General features: G+C 43.4%; 1 protein-coding gene across 4 annotated transcripts in view; it reads left to right on the top strand.

The window, feature by feature from the left end:
- Positions 1-20,364, top strand: part of LOC149311234 (forkhead box protein O3-like) — a 146,625-nt gene that overhangs the window by 107,909 nt on the left and 18,352 nt on the right. For 3 of the 4 annotated variants that reach the window (XR_016281764.1, XM_089530620.1, XM_089530621.1), the window contains exon 2: positions 17,136-18,573. Coding sequence is in view for 2 of the 4 variants with exons in the window: in XM_089530620.1 (XP_089386746.1) it covers positions 17,136-18,539 (1,404 nt within the window). In the remaining 2 variants the exon portion in view is untranslated. Of the gene's footprint in view, positions 1-17,135; positions 18,574-19,021; positions 19,159-20,364 lie in introns of all 4 variants that reach the window. The other variant, XR_016281763.1, reaches the window with a different exon arrangement.

Genomic DNA, 20,364 nt, shown 5'->3' with positions numbered 1-20,364 from the left:
AAAGTACAATTCCCAGGATTCCTTAGCACTGAGCCAGAGCAGTTAAAGAGGTCTCAAACTGGAGTATTCCTGCAGCATGTTTTGGATCATAGTCAGCCATGTTGAAGGCTACAGTCATAAAATCTGGTCTACACATGGAACAAAATGAAGAGTGAAAGAGGGGCTAGTATACTAAATAGCCAGCCATTTCTTTTACCATTTTTCCCAGGCTGGGATGATAGCAAACGAAGTCTCAACATATCCTGAGGGAAAGCTGCCATTTCCCCCTCTCTTCCCAAATACATCTTTGGGGGGATCTTCTGAAGTATTAGTTTTTAATTGTGGAAAAGCTCTAAAGTAGGGGGTGGGCAACTGGGGCAGTACCAGGGGACAGATTTCTTCTGGGTCCCTTCAGGGGTTGCATGATCTGACAAAAAAAAAAAAGGGGGGGGGGAGCCCACATATCTGAAAGTAGTCAGGAGTCAGTCCTGATTTTGAATAACAGTGTTTTACAAACATTTTAAATAGCACAGATGGCCTTGCAACTTATTTAAAAAGTGAACTTCCAGTCTGGAAGGCTTCCACATACATCAGCTCACTCTTTGCAGGGTGGGAAAGAAGTCACTTGAATTGGTTGAGGGCTACAAAAACAGCCTGAGGACCACATTTTGCCCATTCATGGATTGCTTTTTCATATGAAGCGCATGGAAAAGCACAGTATTTTTCAGCTATGTGCTCTGGTCCTATAACAAGATCCAGTGTGTAGCTACGTGTAAATTCCCTCAAACTCCTCTGGCTGATGCAGCAAATATCAAGCACACTTTGCACCAGGGGAAAGTTCAGGATTGGGCTCTTTCAAACTTTGATGACACACTGATTTGATTAGTTTTGGTGTTTGTTCCCTGCCCACTAATATAAGCATTTCCTGTTATGGAATAGCTACTTTAGTCACTGTTTCCAAAGCTTACTGCTCTCAATAAAATGGGTAGATTTCATAACAGGAGAGCTTGCACTGACTCACCCTTGTAATCTTTCATATAAAACTAACATTGAGGGCTTGAAAGGAATTAGAGGGGGAGACATTAAAGGAGAAATGTGCATTAGTCTTGTTTTACTCTGTTGAACTGGAAATTATTCATAGAAAAAAGTGGAGTATAAACTCCGCTGTTTAAAAAATGCAGGTAAACAGTGCAGTTTTGCTTCTGTGAGTTCAGATCTCAAACACATTCTGAATGTATTGTTAGCTTCTGTAAAAATGTTGACATTAAATTATTATAACTTTCATTTTCAACACACATCCTTTACTGTAGTTTGCTTATCTGGATCAATTTGTAAGCCTCTTTCTTTACCCAATTAATGTGGTGCTGCTGCATTATTACATCCCACAGCACTTGCTGTAAAGAGTTTTCCTGCAGAAAAGCAAGCAGGTCTGTTTCTGGTGGAAAGAACAGTGGAAATATTGATTGATTTGTATCCTGCCTTTTCTAAAGTGAAGTCAAGATGGTGTACACAGAGCCAAAATGAAATTATATGAAATTTTTCCAAATACATTTGGCCCCGAATTCCCCAGAGTGCCATATAGGGGTCCAAGAAGGCCCGAAAATTGCCCTCATGTCCCCTAGATGGCAGGGTGTTTTTGTTTAAGGAGTAGGTACAGTGGGGCCTACCAAGTTCTCTTGGAGGACTAGTGCGGCCCCCTAGTCTTTCAGTTGCCCACCCCTACTATAGTATCTGACTATATGGTGAGCAAGATATTGGCATAGCTGTGCAACCAGAGATATATGGTGGTGGTGTGCTTAGCTTATCCAGCAGTGGTTCTTCATCCTTCCTACCACTCTTTAGTTTCCTATCAAGCTTTGCTTCTTATTCCAGGCTCTGTAGAGCAGGATGGGCAAGGTCCAGATCCCAGGCAGCCATTTTATCTATCTTAGAAACTGGAAGTAATGTGGAACTTCTGGTTTGAGGGTGGGTAGTACTTTTGATTGGGCAGGAGGAGGCTAAAACAAGGTACGAAGCACATCTTCTTTTTGATAAGAATTGCACCTCTTGGAAGCACAGTTCTCCCAATGGGGTGAGGAGTTGTAGGGAAAAGGGGGGTTCCAGGGGCTGCAATAATGTGCTTTTGGCCTCTTGTGGAACTACCTGTGAAGTAAGGTAGTTCAGACTGAAAGTCTAGGACTAGCCATGATTGCTCAGTGAATTTCATGGCTAAGCAGAAACTTTACACTGTTTGTCTATTAATTCTGGTCCAACTCTCTAGCTGCTACAAGCCAAATGTAGTTCATATATAGATAGAATTGAGGCAGCACTTGCTTTGCTTTCTTTTTCCCTTTGTCGAATCAGCTTCAATGTAGACGTTTAAAAAATGTCCTTTCAGACTTCCCATTTTTTGGCATGTTGTTGTTGTTGTTGTCGTCATTTATTTATATAGCACCATCCGTGTACATGATACTTTACAGTTACAGAATAAAACATAACATTCCAATATGATAAATTACTAAAATACAAGAAAACACACACACAATGCAGTATAAAACATGATAGTCATTATAGATAATCAAGTATACTAAAGATATAAAGTGTGTGTGTGGGGGGGGGGCACTTGTTTAAGAGCTTTCCACTATTCCAGAGCTTAGAAGAAACATTTATACTCTCCATTTGTAGACTACATGTCCAAGAATCTCCCTGCTGTCATGACCTTGCTGGTTGAGAAATTCTGAGTTATAGTCAAGAAAAGGTCTGCCCCATTCTCTGCAAATATTAGGATGGTTCCATGCAGACATCTTTGTTGTGTGTACAGAGCAGTCTCTAGTTGTGCAATCCATGAAGAAGTGGCATAACAGAAGCCCCGGTACGTGTGCTGGAAGACCCACAAGGCTGTGTCCTAGAATCACAGATGCATGCATGCAGCCTTATACTCAGCTGGAGCACTTGGTCAAAAGACAGTGCTGAGGGCAGGCATGGGGGAGGGGGGAGACGTGTCTGTGAGAGCCTTTTCTAGTGTCCAATGTTTGCCGGAAGTGCAGGTTTGGTGGAGTGGAATGGAATGTTCTCTGTAGTTTTCCAAGAACAAAAACAGCTGGGCAAGAAGCTATTGAGACAGTTGCTAAATTTGAAAAATAAACTCCTCACAGCCATTTATTTAACTGTTGCCATCTCTCCTCACGAAGAAGGTCATCATAAACTCAGTTAACTTGGATATGTTTCTGTTGAAAGGGAGCCTGCTTCTGATTTCTTCCCTCACCTCCTTTAATCCTTAGACTCCTACCCTCTTCTTTTCAGTCAAACTTTTGAAAATTACAGCACTTGGATTGTTGACAGGGATGTTTCTCCCTATATTTCCCCCTCCCTCCCCAACACACCACTTCCCAATGTAAAAGAGTAAGCAGCAAGCCACATGCAAAGCAAATGTTACTTATTAGAGGTCTCCTGTGGTCAGCAGAAGGCTATCTATAGGGTAACTGGAAATGTGCTGCTAACTGAAAGTCTGGTATATTCCCAGATGTTACATTTTCAGCCAGGGTGGATTTTATTTATTGTAGCAGTTTGAAATATCATGAGGAAAGAGTGAGAGAGCACTAAAGCTCTTTTAGATACTCTGATCCAAATTCAGTTCTAATTGTACACAATTAATAGCTTACCCGGTTAGCTGCCGGGTGTGTAACTAAAGATTTACAGCCATGTCAGAAAAGGACAGATTACAACTGAGGTACACATACAGTTGGCACTCCACATTTGCAGCTTTGACTTTTGCAGATTTGATTATTTGTGGTTTTGATTAATATATTCTCTCTAGGAATCTCTAGATCTTCCAGCACAACTCTGCCAAAGGTTGATCATAGAGTTATGCTGGAGAACCTAGAAGTTCCTACAGAAAATACTTCTCTAGGCATTTGTAGGTCCTCCTGCATGATTCTTTGATCAACTTCTGGCAGATGTTGACCATAAAGTTGCCCTGGAGGACCTGAAGATTCCTAGAGAAGTGTTCTCTTAGGTAAAAAGAATAGTGTGTTGTTTTTATTTGTGGTTTTTCCATATTCATGGAGGTCCTTCACCCCTAACCCCAGCAAATATGGAAGGACCACTGTATATCTGTGACCACTTCCCAAACTCCAAAAGCAGAAATATAACACTCTAACAATCCTCTAACAATTAGTAAGTAAGCAAATTTATTTGTGTAGCATAAGCCATTACACTGAGCTACAGTTCTACCCTAGGTTCCCTGATATGCATGTGGCTGTATCTATATTGGCTCCATGCGTTAAATACTACATTTATGCACAGATCTCTTATCTTGGATTAGACCCTGAATAACAAATGATAAACCCATAATTGCTACTTAAGCAGTACCCTTCTCTCAGCTGTGTCTAAAATACACTCCACTGGAATGAGTGAGATAGAATCTGGCATCAGACCTAACAGAGAACAGAAAACTCAGGCCCATTACAAACGGGCCGTTTTGTGCGGGCGGAGCGCGCACTAGGGTTAGAAAGGGGCGGTGCTTCCGCACCCCCTAACCCTAGTGTGCACTCCGCACGCACAAAATGGCAGTGGCCGTTCCACACGGCCGCCGCCATGAGGACGTCACAACCGCGCCGCCTCTATACGGGGCGGCGCAGAAGTGACATCCTTGCTTTGCGCCAGGGCGCCTAGTGCGCCCTTAGCGCAGAGCAGGAAGGAGCTCCTTTTCGGAGCTCCTTCCTGGTTTGGTCCGCTGGGCGCAGCCTTCACACGGCTGCGCCCAGTGGACCAAAGGAGAAAGGGGCCAAGCGGCCCCTTTCTCCTCCTCCCCGCTGCCGCGGGGTGTCCTTGGGGCTTGAAGCCCCAGGGACATCCCTTTTCAGGCTGTGGGGAAGCGGCGTTTTGCCGCTTCCCCGCAGCCTGAAAAGCGGCGGATCGGGGCCTCAGCAGCTGCCGTTCTGGCCGCTGAAGCCCCGATACACCGGGGAAAGGAGCTTGTAAAGCCCGCCCCAAATGGGCGGTCTGCAACCCACCTTAGTTTCCTAGCTCCCAGTATGCTCACATCATGGAAAAATTACTTTTCTGGACTGCAGTTTTCAAGATCCATATTTTGGGAATTGTAGTCCAGAACTAAGTTTCCTAGCTCCAAATGTACTGTTACTATGTATGTATGTTGGATAATGCAATAGCTTTTATAACATACCATAGTAAATACTATTTTCTAGGCCTGTGGTGTTCAAAGGAGTTTATTGGGGGTCATGCCTGACATACAGTGGACCCTTGTTATACGCTGGGGTTTGGTTCCAAGATCCCCCATGTATAACAAAATCCGTGTATGCTCAAGTCCCATTAAATATAATGACATAGCAAAATGGTGTCCCTTATAAAAAATGGAAAATCAAGGTTTGATCGTTGAAATTTATACTTTTTTGGAACATTTTCAAACTGTATATGCTTGAATCTGTGTATTAAAAAATCCGTGTATAAAAGGGCCAACTGTATTAAATAATTAGGCACCTTGAAACCAACTTAAAACTACAGGTTGCAGTCAGTAAGTGTAGAATGTTTGAAAGAGCCTCCATATAGCAGCTATGCGAAAGGCTTCACAAACATGCACACACTCTCACACACAATAAAAAGGATCACCCAGGTCATCCTGAACAAGAGCACGGAAACAACTCCCAACAGTTAGAATGATCACTCCCCCATGGCGCATTTGTCGTAGACTGTTTTTCAGGTGGTTTTCATCAAATGATTTCCCAACTTGAATTGTTTATGCATTTCGGCGAGAAGGACTGCAGGAAAAACAAATGCTGAAATGCATACTTGTAGCCCTTTTGAAATAACTTTGTACAAAGCTTGGAATGTTAAGCGAGACTTACTGGCTGTGCTCCCAAGAACTGACAGCCCAAGAGATTTCTCATTGTCACTTGATGATGGAGAAAGATCCAAGTACCCTGGATAGACATGGATTTTTATTCCTTCGTTTTTGAATGCTTGAGATCAGGAGCACAGACATCATTATGTGAATTTTCACACTCATTTTTGTTACAATAAAAAAAAACACCATGAAACAGTTAACATCCACACCCATCTTTGTCTGAGAGTGTTAGGAAAGAGGTTGTCAGGAAGGATGAATTTGAGCCAGAACTCCCCAGAATATATTCTATGTTCCACAGTTGAGCCCTAAAATGCATAATAAGAGGACTGTGGAACATGTGCAGAGAACCTTTCCTCACTAAGCAATCATCTTATCCTTGTAGTCTCAGATTTGTGAGATTTGAAACCTAAGGAAGCAGTCATATTGGGGGGGGGGGGGGGGAGGGAGGATTGCCACAGCCAGCCTAGTTAGCACTGCTAGGTGGTTGGGCAAATGTTGGCACCCACTGCAGCTGTCTTCATTTTTATATTTTTAGGACTAAATGTTAAGGGAGCAAATACTGCAGCCATTGCCATCTCTATCACCTCCATGGCCTCTGGGTTTCACCTCAGATATTTCCAAGCGAGGAAATACTTTGTGGTAGAAGCTTTTCCCACGCTTTGCCCCACAGTTGCTTGTCATCCATCCTCACCACTGGTACCTACCCTTCCACCATCTTGTAAACTTACTTTTGAGGAATATTAGGATGGGCATTTATTCACACCAGAAATTCCCATTCATTTCAAGCAGAATCTTGTGAGGTGATTTATACTAAGAGATTATGATCAAGCCCTTCATGGTCAATGAGGGATTTGACCTTGAGCCTCTCCGGGTCCAACAGTCTATTTGTATACCCTCTCCTCTCTCTTTCGTTTTAAGTGGTGCACAAGTAGATTGGTGAATGTGGCCAGAGGCCCAAGTTAAGACCCCAAATCCATTAACAAGTATGTAGATTTAGTAACTGTATTTTGGCTTAAACAATCTCACTGGAAGGGGCCCTACGGGCCTTCAGGTCCACCCCCCTGCTCAATGCAAGATTGCCAGCTAGAGCATCTGCAGTAAGTAATTGCCCAGCCTCTTTCTGAAGACATCCAAAAAAGGAGACCCCATCACCACTCTAGGCAATTGATTCCATTGCTGAATCAATCTTGCTATCAAGACTTCATTCCATGTTCCATTGAAATCTTCCCTCCTATAACTTAAAGCCATTATACTTGGTTCTACCTTCTGAAGCAGCAGTGAACAAGCCTGCATCCTTCCCTTTTTGGCAGCCCTTGAGATATTTAAAGAGTGTGATCATGTCACCCTCAGTCTTTTCTTCACTAAGCTGAACATGCCCACCTAGGGTTGCCATAAGTGAGGACCTCCAAACCGGGACAAATGTAGGACAAATGCAGGACAACATTTTCAAATGTAGGACACATTTTTTTAAAATGGAGGACACGCAAAAAAATTGAGGCTTTTTTAGAAATTTTAATATAAATCCATGTTTCTTAGGCATGATCAAAATGGAGGACGTTTTGACATTATTCGTAGACAGATCACGGAAATGGACTTCCCTTTCTGGCCACCCCCCTCTCCCCATTCCAAACAGCACATTTGAGCATTGAACATGGCTTTATTTTAACATTGCCTCTTGCATATTTCAGAGGCTTATTCCACAACCAAACCCTTTGGTCAAGGGACTTTGGTTTTTCTTCATTTTGGCTTGTTTTGTCTGTATTCCTCCCCACTAAATAAAGGAGACATGAAATGGAGTTAATGGGTACAAGTTGTTCAACAAAAAAGTCTTGTGAGACTCTGTAGGCAAGAGGTGCACCATCTTAAGAACTGCATTAAGCACACTTAGGCTGCTGCCACACTGCTTTCACTCTCATCACTCCATCCTATGGAATCCTGGGATTTGTAGTTTGTTGTGGTGCCAAGGCTGGGCTTTGAAATCTCAGGCATAAGAGAGGCAAAAGGCTTGGGCTGCATCTACACTGGAGAAATAATCTGGTTTGAGACCACTTTAACTGTCTTGCCTGAATGCTATGGATTTCTGGGAATGGTGGTTTGTTCCAGCACCACAGCAGAATGGCAGTTAACCCCTGGAAAGCTCTCTGACCAAGGTGACCAATGCCCTCACCCCAAAATGTAGGGCACCCAAGCAAAAAAAATGTAGGACATGGCCAAAAATAAAAGCTAAAAACACCCATGTAATTATAAATCCATGCTTCTTAGCCATGATCCAAATGGAGGACATGTCCTGGAAAAGGAGGAGGATGCCTGGTCACCTTGTCTCTGGTCCAAAACACACTGCAGAAATAAAACAATGCTGGGCTGAAATGCCCAGAGTTCCTCACCTAAGCTGCATCCACACTGAGGAAATAATCCAGTTTGAGAGTGACATAACTGTCCTGGGTTAGTGCTGGGGAATGGTGGGAATTGTAGTACACTGTGGCCCCAGAGCTATCTCTGACAGGGAGTCCCATAACCCTCCAAACGTAGTTGAACTGCAGTGCCCAGAATTCCTCCCCAGGTGCATCCACACTGAGGAAATGGTCCAGTTTGAGACTGCTCAGTGCTGGGGAATCCTGGGAATTGTAGTCTATTGTGGCCTCAGAGCCATCACTGACAGAGAAGTCTCAATGTCTCCCAAACACTAGCATTCCCAGGATTCCCTAGCACTGAGTTAAAGCAGTCTCAAAGTGGGTTATTATTCCTGCAGTGTGTGAGAAAGATATAAAAGCTAGGGACTGGATTCATTTGGAGGATCTCTGTGTCCAAAACACACTGCTTGGACTGCCAGGGCTCAGTGCTATGGAATCCTGGGAATTGTAGTTTATTGTGGCACCAGAGCTCTCTGACAGAGAAGGCCAAATGCCTCACAGACCCCAGAATTCCAGAGCATTGAGCTTTGGCAGTTAAAGGGGTCTCAAAGTGCAGAGGGGGGGGGGGGGGAGAGAAAAGCCAGGGAGTGTGAATGAGCTCTGAGAGGAGGAGGAGGAGGAGGAGGAGGAGGAGGAGGAGGAGGAGGAAGGGAGCCAAGGGAAGTGGCCAGGACCACCAGAGGAGCCCCTGCTTTTCCTCATCATCGCAGCCTTCTCACTGCTGGCAAGAGGCTCTGCCCCCCGCCTCCTCTGTGGATCATTCAGTCTTCTTTTGTCAAAAGAGCTCTGGTGCCACCAGAAACTACAATTCCCAGAATCCCATAGCACTGAGCCATGGATGTTTAAGGGGGGGGGGTTCAAACTATTTCTGCAGCCTTTGCTACCCCAAAGCCTTCTATTATTTACCAGCAACTTGCAAGGCAAAATCTCTTCCTTCCAAGCCCTTGAAAACCAACCCAAGGGGAGGGGGGCTGATTGCTTCTTTCCCATTGGTCAGCTTCCGGAGAAATTTGCATATTACAAGTAAAGGTGTTTAGGGCCTCAAAAACGACCCTGTGATAAAGAATTACAAGAATACTGAGTGGTAGACATTTAAAAGATGAGGCATTTAGACTCCCAGGGAAACAGGAACGATTGATGGCCTTTTTTTCTTTGCTCACTGTAACCTGAAAGTAATGCCTTTTGCAGGGTACATATACCAAGTGGGCTGGCAATCACTCTGAGTGGCAGATGTCTTTAAGACCTGCTCTCTAGGCTTAAGTCAGGCAGGGAGGCGGGGAGGGTGGCACACAGCCATGGGGAGGGCTGGAGCTGCCTCCAGGGCCTTGCTGGGGGGGGAGGTCCCGGGGGAGGGGCCAAACTGGGGCGGGACCGTGTGGCCCCGCCCCAAACCGGGAAAGTCCCGCCCCCAGGCGGGATATGGCAAGCCTATGCCCACCTCCTTCAACCTCCTGCCCCTGTGGAGACATAGCCCTAGGCCGGTTTGGAAAATGGCCAGATGCAAATGTAATAAATATTACAAACTGTCTTGGTGTTGAGAGGCTGAAAATAAAACTTAAAAATAAAGGAGCTTCTTTTTCATCCTTAAGAATAGCCAGCAAAGTAATGCTAATGTTGGTGAAGATAAGCAAGTATAGGCCTAACTTTAATTGCAGTTCTTAGTCCCAGATAGAGTGGACCCATTCAGTCCAATGCAATCAACTGCTGAATGGTTACAGTTGCCAGGTAATATATGGGACTGGGGCTCTGGTCCCTTTAATTGTTGTATAAGTGAGAGAATTTCAGCAGGTGTTTCTTGTATGACAAGCAACACCTGCCAAAATTCCATCTGCTACACAGCTATTAAGGAGACAGGAGCTGTGTTCCTTATTTCACCTGGCAACTCTTTGAGTGTATACTATTTATGTATATCCCCATTGATTCAGTGGATCTCCTCTGTTTGGAGCTAACAGTGGGATTTAGCCCCTAATCAATAACTTGGGTTGGAGACTTGTGGGAACCCCATTTAAAAGCAGGACATAAACATACCTCATCCCAACTCCTTTATTTCCATAATAAAGCTGTACAACACCTCAGAACATTACAGCAGCTTCCTAAGAGAATATTACCAATGTTTGTAAGCTAGTCTGATGCTGCTGTTGCTAACATGTAATTCATCACTTCTAAATGACCCTGTTGTGAAAATAGACTCCTGCTTTAATCTACAAAAGGTCACTGTTGTAACAGAGTGTGGTATTATATGTTAGCACCCTTCCCCCTCATTGCAAATGTACTGGTACATAAATGTGACCAAGACTCTTCAAAGCAAAGCCAGACAGTTGTCTAACAAGGTTCCCATCTCCACCAGCTGTGTCTCATCTTGCTAATCTCTAGGCCTTTAAAAAAAATTTATAATGGACGTGGGAGGGGTGGCTTTTAAGGGTTAAATCATACCACTCTTTTTATTTTTAAAGTGAGTGGATTCCTTGTTGGGTTGTTGGGAATGATAAATTGATACCACATGTTGGGCGCAGACAAAAAAGCCTCTGTATTCCAGTAGAGGCGCTTGCAGCTGGTGTCTGAATTAATAGGCAAGCTCCATAAGGTAAACACAGTATGGAAGAGACTGAAACAGACACTGAGCTAGGAGGAGTGGGGGAAATTCTTGCCGAAGAGGGTCTGCCAACTTTCCTGGAGTGAAGAAAAAGAAAAGTGAAACACTTTTAAATGGCACACTGGAATAGGAAGGGCAATTAGTGGTCTGGACTGAATGAGTGAAGCAATGTAAACAACCCTGAAAGAACTTACTCCATGACCGCTTCCCTCCTCCTCATGAAATCTAATGAATGAGTAAGGCAGCTAAGATAAAATGCATAACATTTGACATTTGTCCCATGAAAGGTAAATTCTCCTCTTCCTAAAGAGTGACTTCTTCTAGGAACTAATCTCTAGAGCCAGCCTACATACCCTGTTCATTGTGTTGAGTACAATTAACATTCACATCCTTCTTTGCCATATGTCTGTCTGGCTGACTATTCCTACCACCATCCTGACAACAGTCTCCCTCTGAGGTTTCCATTTGGTTTTTTGAGAGAAAAGCCAGCCAGTGATTCCAATGGGAACTTCCCTTAAGATCCACAGTCCCTGGAAAAAGGCCATGCTAGCTGTGGAATTCTGAGAACTGTGGTAACTTTTTCAAGCCTTGGGAATACAAATAACAGTGTCAGCTTATTGTGAGGACTGTGATGTCATGAAATTAAAAAAAAAGTTTAGTTTATTATATATATTAAGGAGCTGTTGGGAGGAGGTAAAAGCATTGAATGTTAAGAGTGAGTAATGATGGGTGAAATTCCTGAGAGGAATAACCTTCCCTAATAAGTGTGATTAATGACAGCTGATATGGTTAGAGTAGTTAGGTTAGGCAGTTGGAAAGAAGAAAGGAGTGAGTGAAGTGAGGATTAGGGCTAAAAGAGTCAGTCAAGTTTAAGAATTAATAAGTGGCTTTTAAGACTCTGAATTAGCTCGGAGTGGAGTGTGTGAGAGAGTATGAACTGTCTTCTAAATGTATTCAATAATCTGTTTTAGTATGTTCGACTTCTGTTAATAACGTATTGTGTTTGTATTTGTACCCTTTTGGCCTCTGGGAATGCTGTATATTAGAGAGCTTGGATTCAGACATGGTGTCTGTGGTGGCAACAATGAATAAAAAGGGGTGGTATCTTGTGGGAATATAAATTGTATAATAACTCACACAGGTTCCTTGAGGGCATCTAGGAAGCCCTATAGTTAGTGTGACAGCAGTAAGAAATGAGGAGGTGGCCATGGCATCACTAGGTGGTGCAGCCCACACCAGGTGACATCTCAGAAGAGGGGTTATATTCAGTTGGGCCCTTATCCTGCTGTGGGGTGAAAAAGGGTAAGTGTTCTCCTCATGGCTTTCATCCAGTGCCAGCTCCCTCCTCAGGAGGAGGTTGTAGTGAAGGAGAAGAGCTAGCAATACCCTTTTTGCTGCTACTTCTGCTCCTCTGCCATCAGCTCCCCCTACACAGGATAATACAGGGCATGGGGACACCACTGGGAAGTGGCAGAGATGGGGACAAAGGAAAGCCCTCAATCTTGGTGGCAGCCATGAGATTTGTGGAAGGTGGTAGCAGTGGAGATCTAGGCAGAGCCTCACACCTGGTAGAAAAGTGGTGAGTCAAGTGATAATCCCCACAAGGATCATGGGAGAGAGAAAAAGAGTTAAACATACCCTGGTGGCACAGTGATTAAATGCCGGTATCGCAGCCATTCACACAAGGTTGTGAGTTTGATCCCAAACAGGGCTCCAGGGTCCACTCAGCCTTCCGTAGGTCGCTAAAATGAATACCAAGCTTGTTCAGGGCAGTTAGCTTACACATTGTAAACCGCTTAGGGAGTGTTTAAGTACACTGATAAGTGGAACAGAAATATACTTGCTATTCTTGCTAATGGCACTCTTGATTTCCCTGCTGCTATTCAGTATAACAAAAGAAATGCTCCTTCATTGCTTTCTTGCCTTTAATCACTTTAGCGTAATGATTTGAATGTTGGACTAAGATTTTGGGAGCAGTGGCATCATTAGGGTTGGTGTTGCCCTAGTGCAGTAGCTCATGTGATCGCCTCCAGGCAGACAGTTCACCCCACAGCTTCAGTGAATAGAAGCTGCCAGCAGCTCTGGATCTAATCTTGGTTGCCTCCCTCTGCCCATGGAGCAAATACCATCCCCCTTGGCCCTGCAGAAGAGAGGAGGGAGGGAGGGAGGGAGGAGTAGGATGCCACTGTTGCAACAATTTCACATGGCCTGACACCTTAAAACCACCACCTCTAACAGACAATGTCAGGTGGAGAGGGAGCAGGACAGGAGGGAACAGTAGAAAGATAGCTTGCTATCTGCCCTCCCCTGCTGAACACCTCACCACCCTCCCTGTCCTGGGCAACCTGCGTGGCACACACACCTGGACATCCCCCTTTGCCCACTGCAGCTGCTGGTAGCAGTGGGGTACTGATGTTGCCCAGCAGCCCCTTCTGGGACTGGCAGGGCTGCTGGCTGTACTGGAAATGGAGATGCTGGCAGAGGCAATTGTAGTGGCAACTGTGGACTCCTCCCCTTCCTCAAAAGGAAGAGTCTGTGGCTGCTGCTGCTGCTATTACCTTCCTTTTCTGCCTGGCGAGCAGCCCTGCCAGACCCAGGAGGGGCTGCTGCATGGCAGTAGCACCCACCACCACCAGTGGTCACCTTGGCCTCTGTTCCTACCCACTGCCCCGCCCTGCACTCCCTACCCAAGCAGGAAGCACAGGGCTGGGCATTGGGAGGGAAGATGGGCAGAAGTATGCCAAGCTTCCGGGAAAGGTGCTATTGCCGCCCAACAGCCCATTCCACATCTGAGAGGGCATTCAAATTTCTCAAGGAAAGTTGTAGACTACAAGAGAGTTCTGAGGGGATTTGCAAAACAAATGGTTTGGTGAGAGGACAGTGGGAATGAGGAGATGATACAGAGGAGGGGAACAAAGACAGAAGGCTGTAGAGGAAAGAGCTCTAACTTTATCATTGTGTGTGCATGACCAGGTAACTTTTGTAGGGTGAAACCAAGATATCAAATGGTGTAACCAAGATATCAAATGGTGTAACCAAGATATCAAATGGTGTAGAAAGAAACCACTCACTCTTTTCATGGACTGATATTAAGCTCCACTCATTCCCACTTTGTCAATCTAACGCTATCATTCTAACTAGCTCTACCATTTTATTCTGTACTATCTATTCCTTTGTGTTCTTTAATTCCAACCCTATAATTCCAGACCAACTAGTGTTGGTTACCAGTTGAGTACTTGTAACAGGAAATGGTAACATAAGTCACTAGATAGCTTCAATTGCATAGACCTCATGTTTCTGTTCCATTGAACAGACAAAATAGAAGACATAGGCCCTCTGCTCATGGCCACCCACCTCCAAGTTAGTTGTGAAACTGGAAGTGAACACAATATAGCTCACTACATTAGATCTTGTAACTATATATGCCAAGGGCTCTTATCACCCACAGTTCCAAGGCATTTTAAGTTTGAGTGAATATGGAAAGCCCTTGACACCACATGTTAAACTGAAAAAGTTTTTGTTCATGGAATTTGAATTTAAGAGGTTATTCCATGTTCACACAGAAATGCAGACACAGAATTAAGTGAATAGGGGTGGTCTGCCGCCGCCTCTGTTTCTGCCGCCAGGAAGCCTCAGTCTCCAAGTGGCTTCTTTTTGTGTCACAGTTGCGATGCATGAGTGTGCAAATGGCGCACTCGTGACATCGCAAGTGCAGGGGGACGTGCAGACGCTAAGCATCTGGCACGTCAAAATGGCGGCGCTCCTGTGTATAGGGCGCCACCATTTTGTTCATACTAGGGTTAGGGCATCCGGAAAGGACGCCCTTTCCTAACCCTAGTACGTACCTAGTATGTACTTTTTGCGCATCTGGAACGTGCCAGAGATGCTATGTTACACAGAAATCATGGGTATCCATCAAAGTGTTAAAAGGACTCTGAACTGGAGCCATTAAGTGAAAGGAAAACATGCCAAAGCTCCCCTTTAAAAAGCAGAGCTATGCTTTTTGCTAAGACAGAATGAAAAGCAGTTAGTACAGAATTTTGTTTTGTCAAGTGACATCTGCTGTGCAAGAGACAATTTGGCTTTGGCCTCCCCTTCTCTATGTAGTAGGTCTGGCTTTAGACAAAACATAGTTTATATGTACTTAAAACTGGATGGGTAAAAACATGTAGATTATTACTTGTATTCTACATTTCTTTCCACAGTCCAGGTGTCCTCCATTTCCTCAGTGCCATCTTCCTTCTTTATGTCAATGATATGGATGTCAGTGTGAACCATCCCCCTAAAATGACAATCCCTGAGATACATTATGAAGTAGATATCCTTTTCAAAGGAATTTGTGAAGTGCTGATGGATTTCTGTTTTCAAAATATGCTTGGCAGAAGATAATGTATTTTGCCTTTTTGACATAGATATGCTTGGCATTTGCCCAGTGTGTTAGAATCTTCTTAATCTTCACACTGAAGCATCCAGTATCACACACTGGGGTTTTCCCAGCCAGCATACCTCCCAAATTCTTAAAATATTGTATAAAATTACCTTTAGGGTTTGTATATAAGGTGTATATGAAACACAAATTAAATTTTGTGTTAGACTTGGTTCCCATCTCCAAGATGTTCCATTATGTATGTATATGCAAATACAGATATTCCAAAATCTAAAATAATTTCCAAAATCCAAAATAAGGGAGACTCAACTTGTATTGGTTAAATGTGGAATCTAGTCTATTCTGTTTGTTTACTCTAATTCTTTTCAGGTAATACAAATTCAGGCGTGTATTAACAGGATTGATGAGAAAGGCCTTTTCAGTTATCAACTTTGTGTCTCATGCATCAGGTTCAATTGAACTAGCATGACTGAAATGGCATATGAATATCTGGGCTATGGATTTGTTTTCCTGTTCAGTGCAAAAATTATAGTCATGGCATTGGTGACTGGTGAAAGGGTATACCATTCCAATTTTACTAAAAGACTTACTGTGATTTTATTATGTCATCTACTGATTTTACTTTGTGTTATTTTCTTTTGTGCCATGTTGTTATAATATTATATCTTATATTAGTGATGCATTTTAAACTGCCTAAAGAACTTTGGTGGCTGGCTGGTCTCAAATGTTCCAAAATAAGTAACTGGGGCTTTTGCTTCCAATGTTTTGCGTGGCAACTGGCTGGAACCTGCCATCACTGGACCTTTGGAGGGTCCACTACTTCTTTGAAATGAAAAAAGTGGATTTGATACAAGTCACCCCTGGAAATTTACAAGCATGTTGTTGAGTAACAAACAGCATTTGGCCAATTACTTAACTGGGGTGCCTCTAAAAGAAAGAGAAGGAAAGAAATAATCATCAATACCGTGGCATAGATAAGTACAGCTGGTGTTGTTTGCAAAAGACCAAATGTGCTGGACATGTTTTACATCTGATCTTGAACATATTGAATAGGAAATAACGTTCTTGCAAAACTTGTTTTCAAATACAGGTGCTCAGGATAGTAGCCTATCTCAACCATCTTGGTTTCTAGCAATATTCTGATAATGCTAGATAAACACTGAGCAATCTTTATTAAGTATTTTAATGGTAAGCTATATTTAATAAAGGAAAGGTGGGAATATTTTGCTTAAATTAATGAATACAGACAATTATTGTTAAAAATGGTGTCATGTAAAACTAGATGCATCACTCATTTATAACGATGGTATAAGTACTTCAGCACTTTCTAAGAGAACAGCTCTAATCCAGAGTTTCATGATATCTCAATAAGTGGAAACTGCATTATTTTAATTCAGAGCATGCAAATACTACTTTTTGTCCTACAACCCCAGAATCCCTGGCAAACATGGCTAGTGACCACACTGGCTGCAGGATTCTGGGAGTTGTACCCCTAAAAAGGCAATTTTCCAAGCCCTGCATTTAATTCTTTGTCCAGTTCAGTACATGCTATCTAGTACACTGTTGCCAACTTGCAACGCCCTAAGGGGTTTTCTTGGCAACATTTGTTCAGAGGGGGCTTTCCTTTGCCCTCCTTAGAGGCTGAGAGAGTGTGATTTGTCCATGGTCTCCCAGTGGCTTTTCTTGACTGAGCAGGAATTCAGTCTCTGGTCTCCAGAGTTGTAGTCCAACAGTAAAATCACTACATCACACTGGCTGTCACTGTTAGCAGCAAGTTAATGGTAAAAGAGTAATAGTTGTAGATGAAAAAATAGTTATGTTTCCTATAGATTTTACATGTTATCTTTTGATAGTTGAGATGAACAAAGGAAACATATTCCTGTTTTAAATATTCTCTTTTTTGTGTGTGTCTGGTTCTTGCAGAACTCGATCAGGCACAACTTATCCCTTCACAGTCGATTCATCAGGGTACAGAATGAAGGAACTGGAAAAAGCTCATGGTGGATGATCAACCCAGATGGTGGGAAAGGTGGGAAAGCACCACGGCGACGTGCTGTTTCAATGGACAACAGCAACAAGTATACAAAGAGCCGAGGACGAGCAGCTAAAAAGAAAGCATCTCTACAAGCTGCACAGGAAACCACTGAAGACAGCCCCACCCAGCTCTCCAAGTGGCCAGGTAGCCCAACATCGCGCAGCAGTGATGAGCTGGAAGCATGGACAGATTTCCGGTCCCGTACAAACTCAAATGCCAGTACCATAAGTGGCCGCTTGTCACCAATCTTAGCAAGTACCGAGCTAGACGAGGTCCAGGATGATGATGCTCCACTTTCGCCCATGCTGTACAGCAGCCCGCCCAGCATGTCTCCATCGGTGAACAAACCCTGTAATGTAGAGTTGCCTAGGTTGACTGACATGGCAGGCACCATGAACTTGAATGATGGTCTGACAGATAACCTTATGGATGATCTTCTGGACAATATAAGTCTCCCCTCTTCCCAGCAGTCTCCCACAGGGGGACTCATGCAAAGAAGCTCAAGTTTTCCATACAGCTCCAAAGGTTCAGGTCTTGGTTCTCCATCAAATAATTTCAACAATGGTGTGTTTGGACCATCCTCTTTGAATTCCCTCCGTCAGTCTCCCATGCAAACCATCCAAGAGAACAAGCAAGCAACATTTTCTTCCATTTCTCACTACAATAACCAAACGCTGCAGGATCTGCTGGCATCAGATTCACACAGCCACAGTGACGTCATGATGACTCAGTCTGATCCACTCATGTCGCAGGCTAGCACAGCTGTGTCTGCCCAAAATGTACGCAGGAGTATTATGCTACGGAATGATCCAATGATGTCGTTTGCTGCTCAACCAAGCCAGGGCAGTTTGGTCAACCAGAATCTGCTCCACCACCAGCATCAATCCCAGAGTTCCTCTCTCAGTGGCAGTCGTGCCTTGTCGAATTCTGTTGGTACTATGGGCTTAAGTGACTCAAACAGCATTGGGTCGGCAAAACACCAGCAACAGTCGCCTGCCAACCAGTCTATGCAATCCCTTTCTGACTCACTCTCAGGCTCTTCTTTGTATTCCAACAGCGTGAGCCTTCCAGTCATGGGACATGATAAATTTCCCAGTGATTTGGACCTGGATATTTTCAATGGGAGCTTGGAATGCGATATGGAGTCCATTATCCGCAGTGAACTCATGGATGCAGATGGGTTGGATTTTAACTTTGATTCTCTCATCTCAGCCCAGAATGTTGTCACTCTGAATGTGGGAAACTTCACTGGTGCTAAGCAAGCTTCATCACAGAGTTGGGTTCCAGGCTGAAGGATTTATGCAAAGAGGGAAATGGGCAAAGCAGGTTAGCACTGTTCAGTCTGTTTGCATTAGTTAGATTGTACTTTACCATATGTATATATATGGCTTTTAAAAATGGAAGACACAGTCATTTACAGCAAACACTCTACACTAATTATGGAGGTGGGTGGAAATATACGGTACAACACTGAAATATCTTTTAACATGGTAAGGACTTGCCCCAAGCAATAACTAAGGTTTGATTGAACCATGCTACAGAGCAGTTTCTTCAGATACACTGAAGAGATGTACAGTGGTTTTATTAATGCATCCTATACATGTTCATCTTCCTAATGCATAGTGATGGGGGAATATAGCCTGTTTAAAACAAATTCTGTCATTACGATATCCAAGTATATTTGGTTACACACCCAAGTTATAGTCACCAGATCTCTTAACCCATGGTTCCTCTCATATTGAGCATTATTACTTTTGCAATAACACATCCTCAGATGATGAAACCAATATGTATCATGATGTGGCAAGACATGTTGAACCTTTTCACAAGACTACTTTCCATCTGGTTCTTCTCACTTGGCGATTATTCCCACACCCACACTGTCTAGAACTGAGTGAATTGACAACAAAGGTATTTGCTCCTATCATTTCTTTCTCCCGCTAGTCACTGTGAAGAAAATGCACTGTATTGTTAACAAGGCAGACAATAAAGAAAGCTACACATTCTTTATTAATGACAGAATTTACATTATCCATTATTGTTAAGACCTAGAATATTACTAGTTGCCACAGTTTGTTTTTGTGAAGATACAATAGGAGATCTGTAGGTGTAGTCCAACACATCTCATAAACACCAGGCTAGGGATAGGCTAACATTGATATTACAAATAATAGTGTTTTTTGAAGACAAATAAGTTCAGAAACATACATTCCATGGTGGAAGAGCTGGTGAAAAAAATAGGGATAAATCCATTACTAATAGCACATAAATGCTAGCTTCATTCACTAGCTATCCATTATTTGTAGTAGTAACCGACCTTCTCCACTTCATAGTTTTTTGTGGGGTTTTCGGGCTTCTCCATTTCCCTTGGAAAACTTTTTCTGTCTGGGGATGAAATCAGTTTCAGAGGGATCCTTGGGGCCTTCTTGCCATTGGTGCATGGGGTGAAATGCAAATAGGTGGTTCCTAAAATACCAGTATACTTTAACTTGAAGCCCTTGTCACCAGTAACTAAATTTTAGAAGTGGCTTGCAGCATTTTAGATAGGTGGTTGAGGAACACCTACAAAAGCTTGGAAATCACCAAACAGTAGTATCATGGGGAAGGAAAGCATCTGGGGAATCCCTGTGGACAGAATTCATCTGCAGGGCCTGAATACCTTCCCCACAACGCAGCATACACAGGTTATTACAGCTTGAGAGAGCTTGAGTTTTTTGTCCACTGCACTGGGGTGTAAAAGAAAGTAAGATCATCAGGAGTCTGTCCCATACCACTCTGAATAGAATCATGTTGTTTCTTATGAACTGCATATACAGCAGAAATGCAGATCTTTGAGGAGAAGATCTGTGTGCTGCTGGGCATCTTGCTTACCAGAGAGCCAGGGACAAGTCCCTTTGCAAGCCAGGGAGTGGATTTGTGGATGCCTAATATGATACATTACAACATAATGTAATATAGTAATAGGCCATCTATAATTTGAGCTATTCTCTTATACTTTTGAAGGGCCATTATGCTGCTCGTGTGATTCAAGTAAAGATAATTGGAAACTTGCTGTTCCTACTGATGCCAAAATTATGGGATGGCGCACTCTCACAAGATGACAGCATCTCTTGGTAT

Source organism: Sceloporus occidentalis, unplaced genomic scaffold (assembly GCF_023333645.1).
Source record: "Sceloporus occidentalis isolate IW3139 unplaced genomic scaffold, rSceOcc1.0.p SCAF_6, whole genome shotgun sequence".
NCBI classification, from domain to species: domain Eukaryota; kingdom Metazoa; phylum Chordata; class Lepidosauria; order Squamata; family Phrynosomatidae; genus Sceloporus; species Sceloporus occidentalis.
Note: the sequence above shows the minus strand (reverse complement) of the source record. Positions and strands in the feature narration are given on the sequence as shown.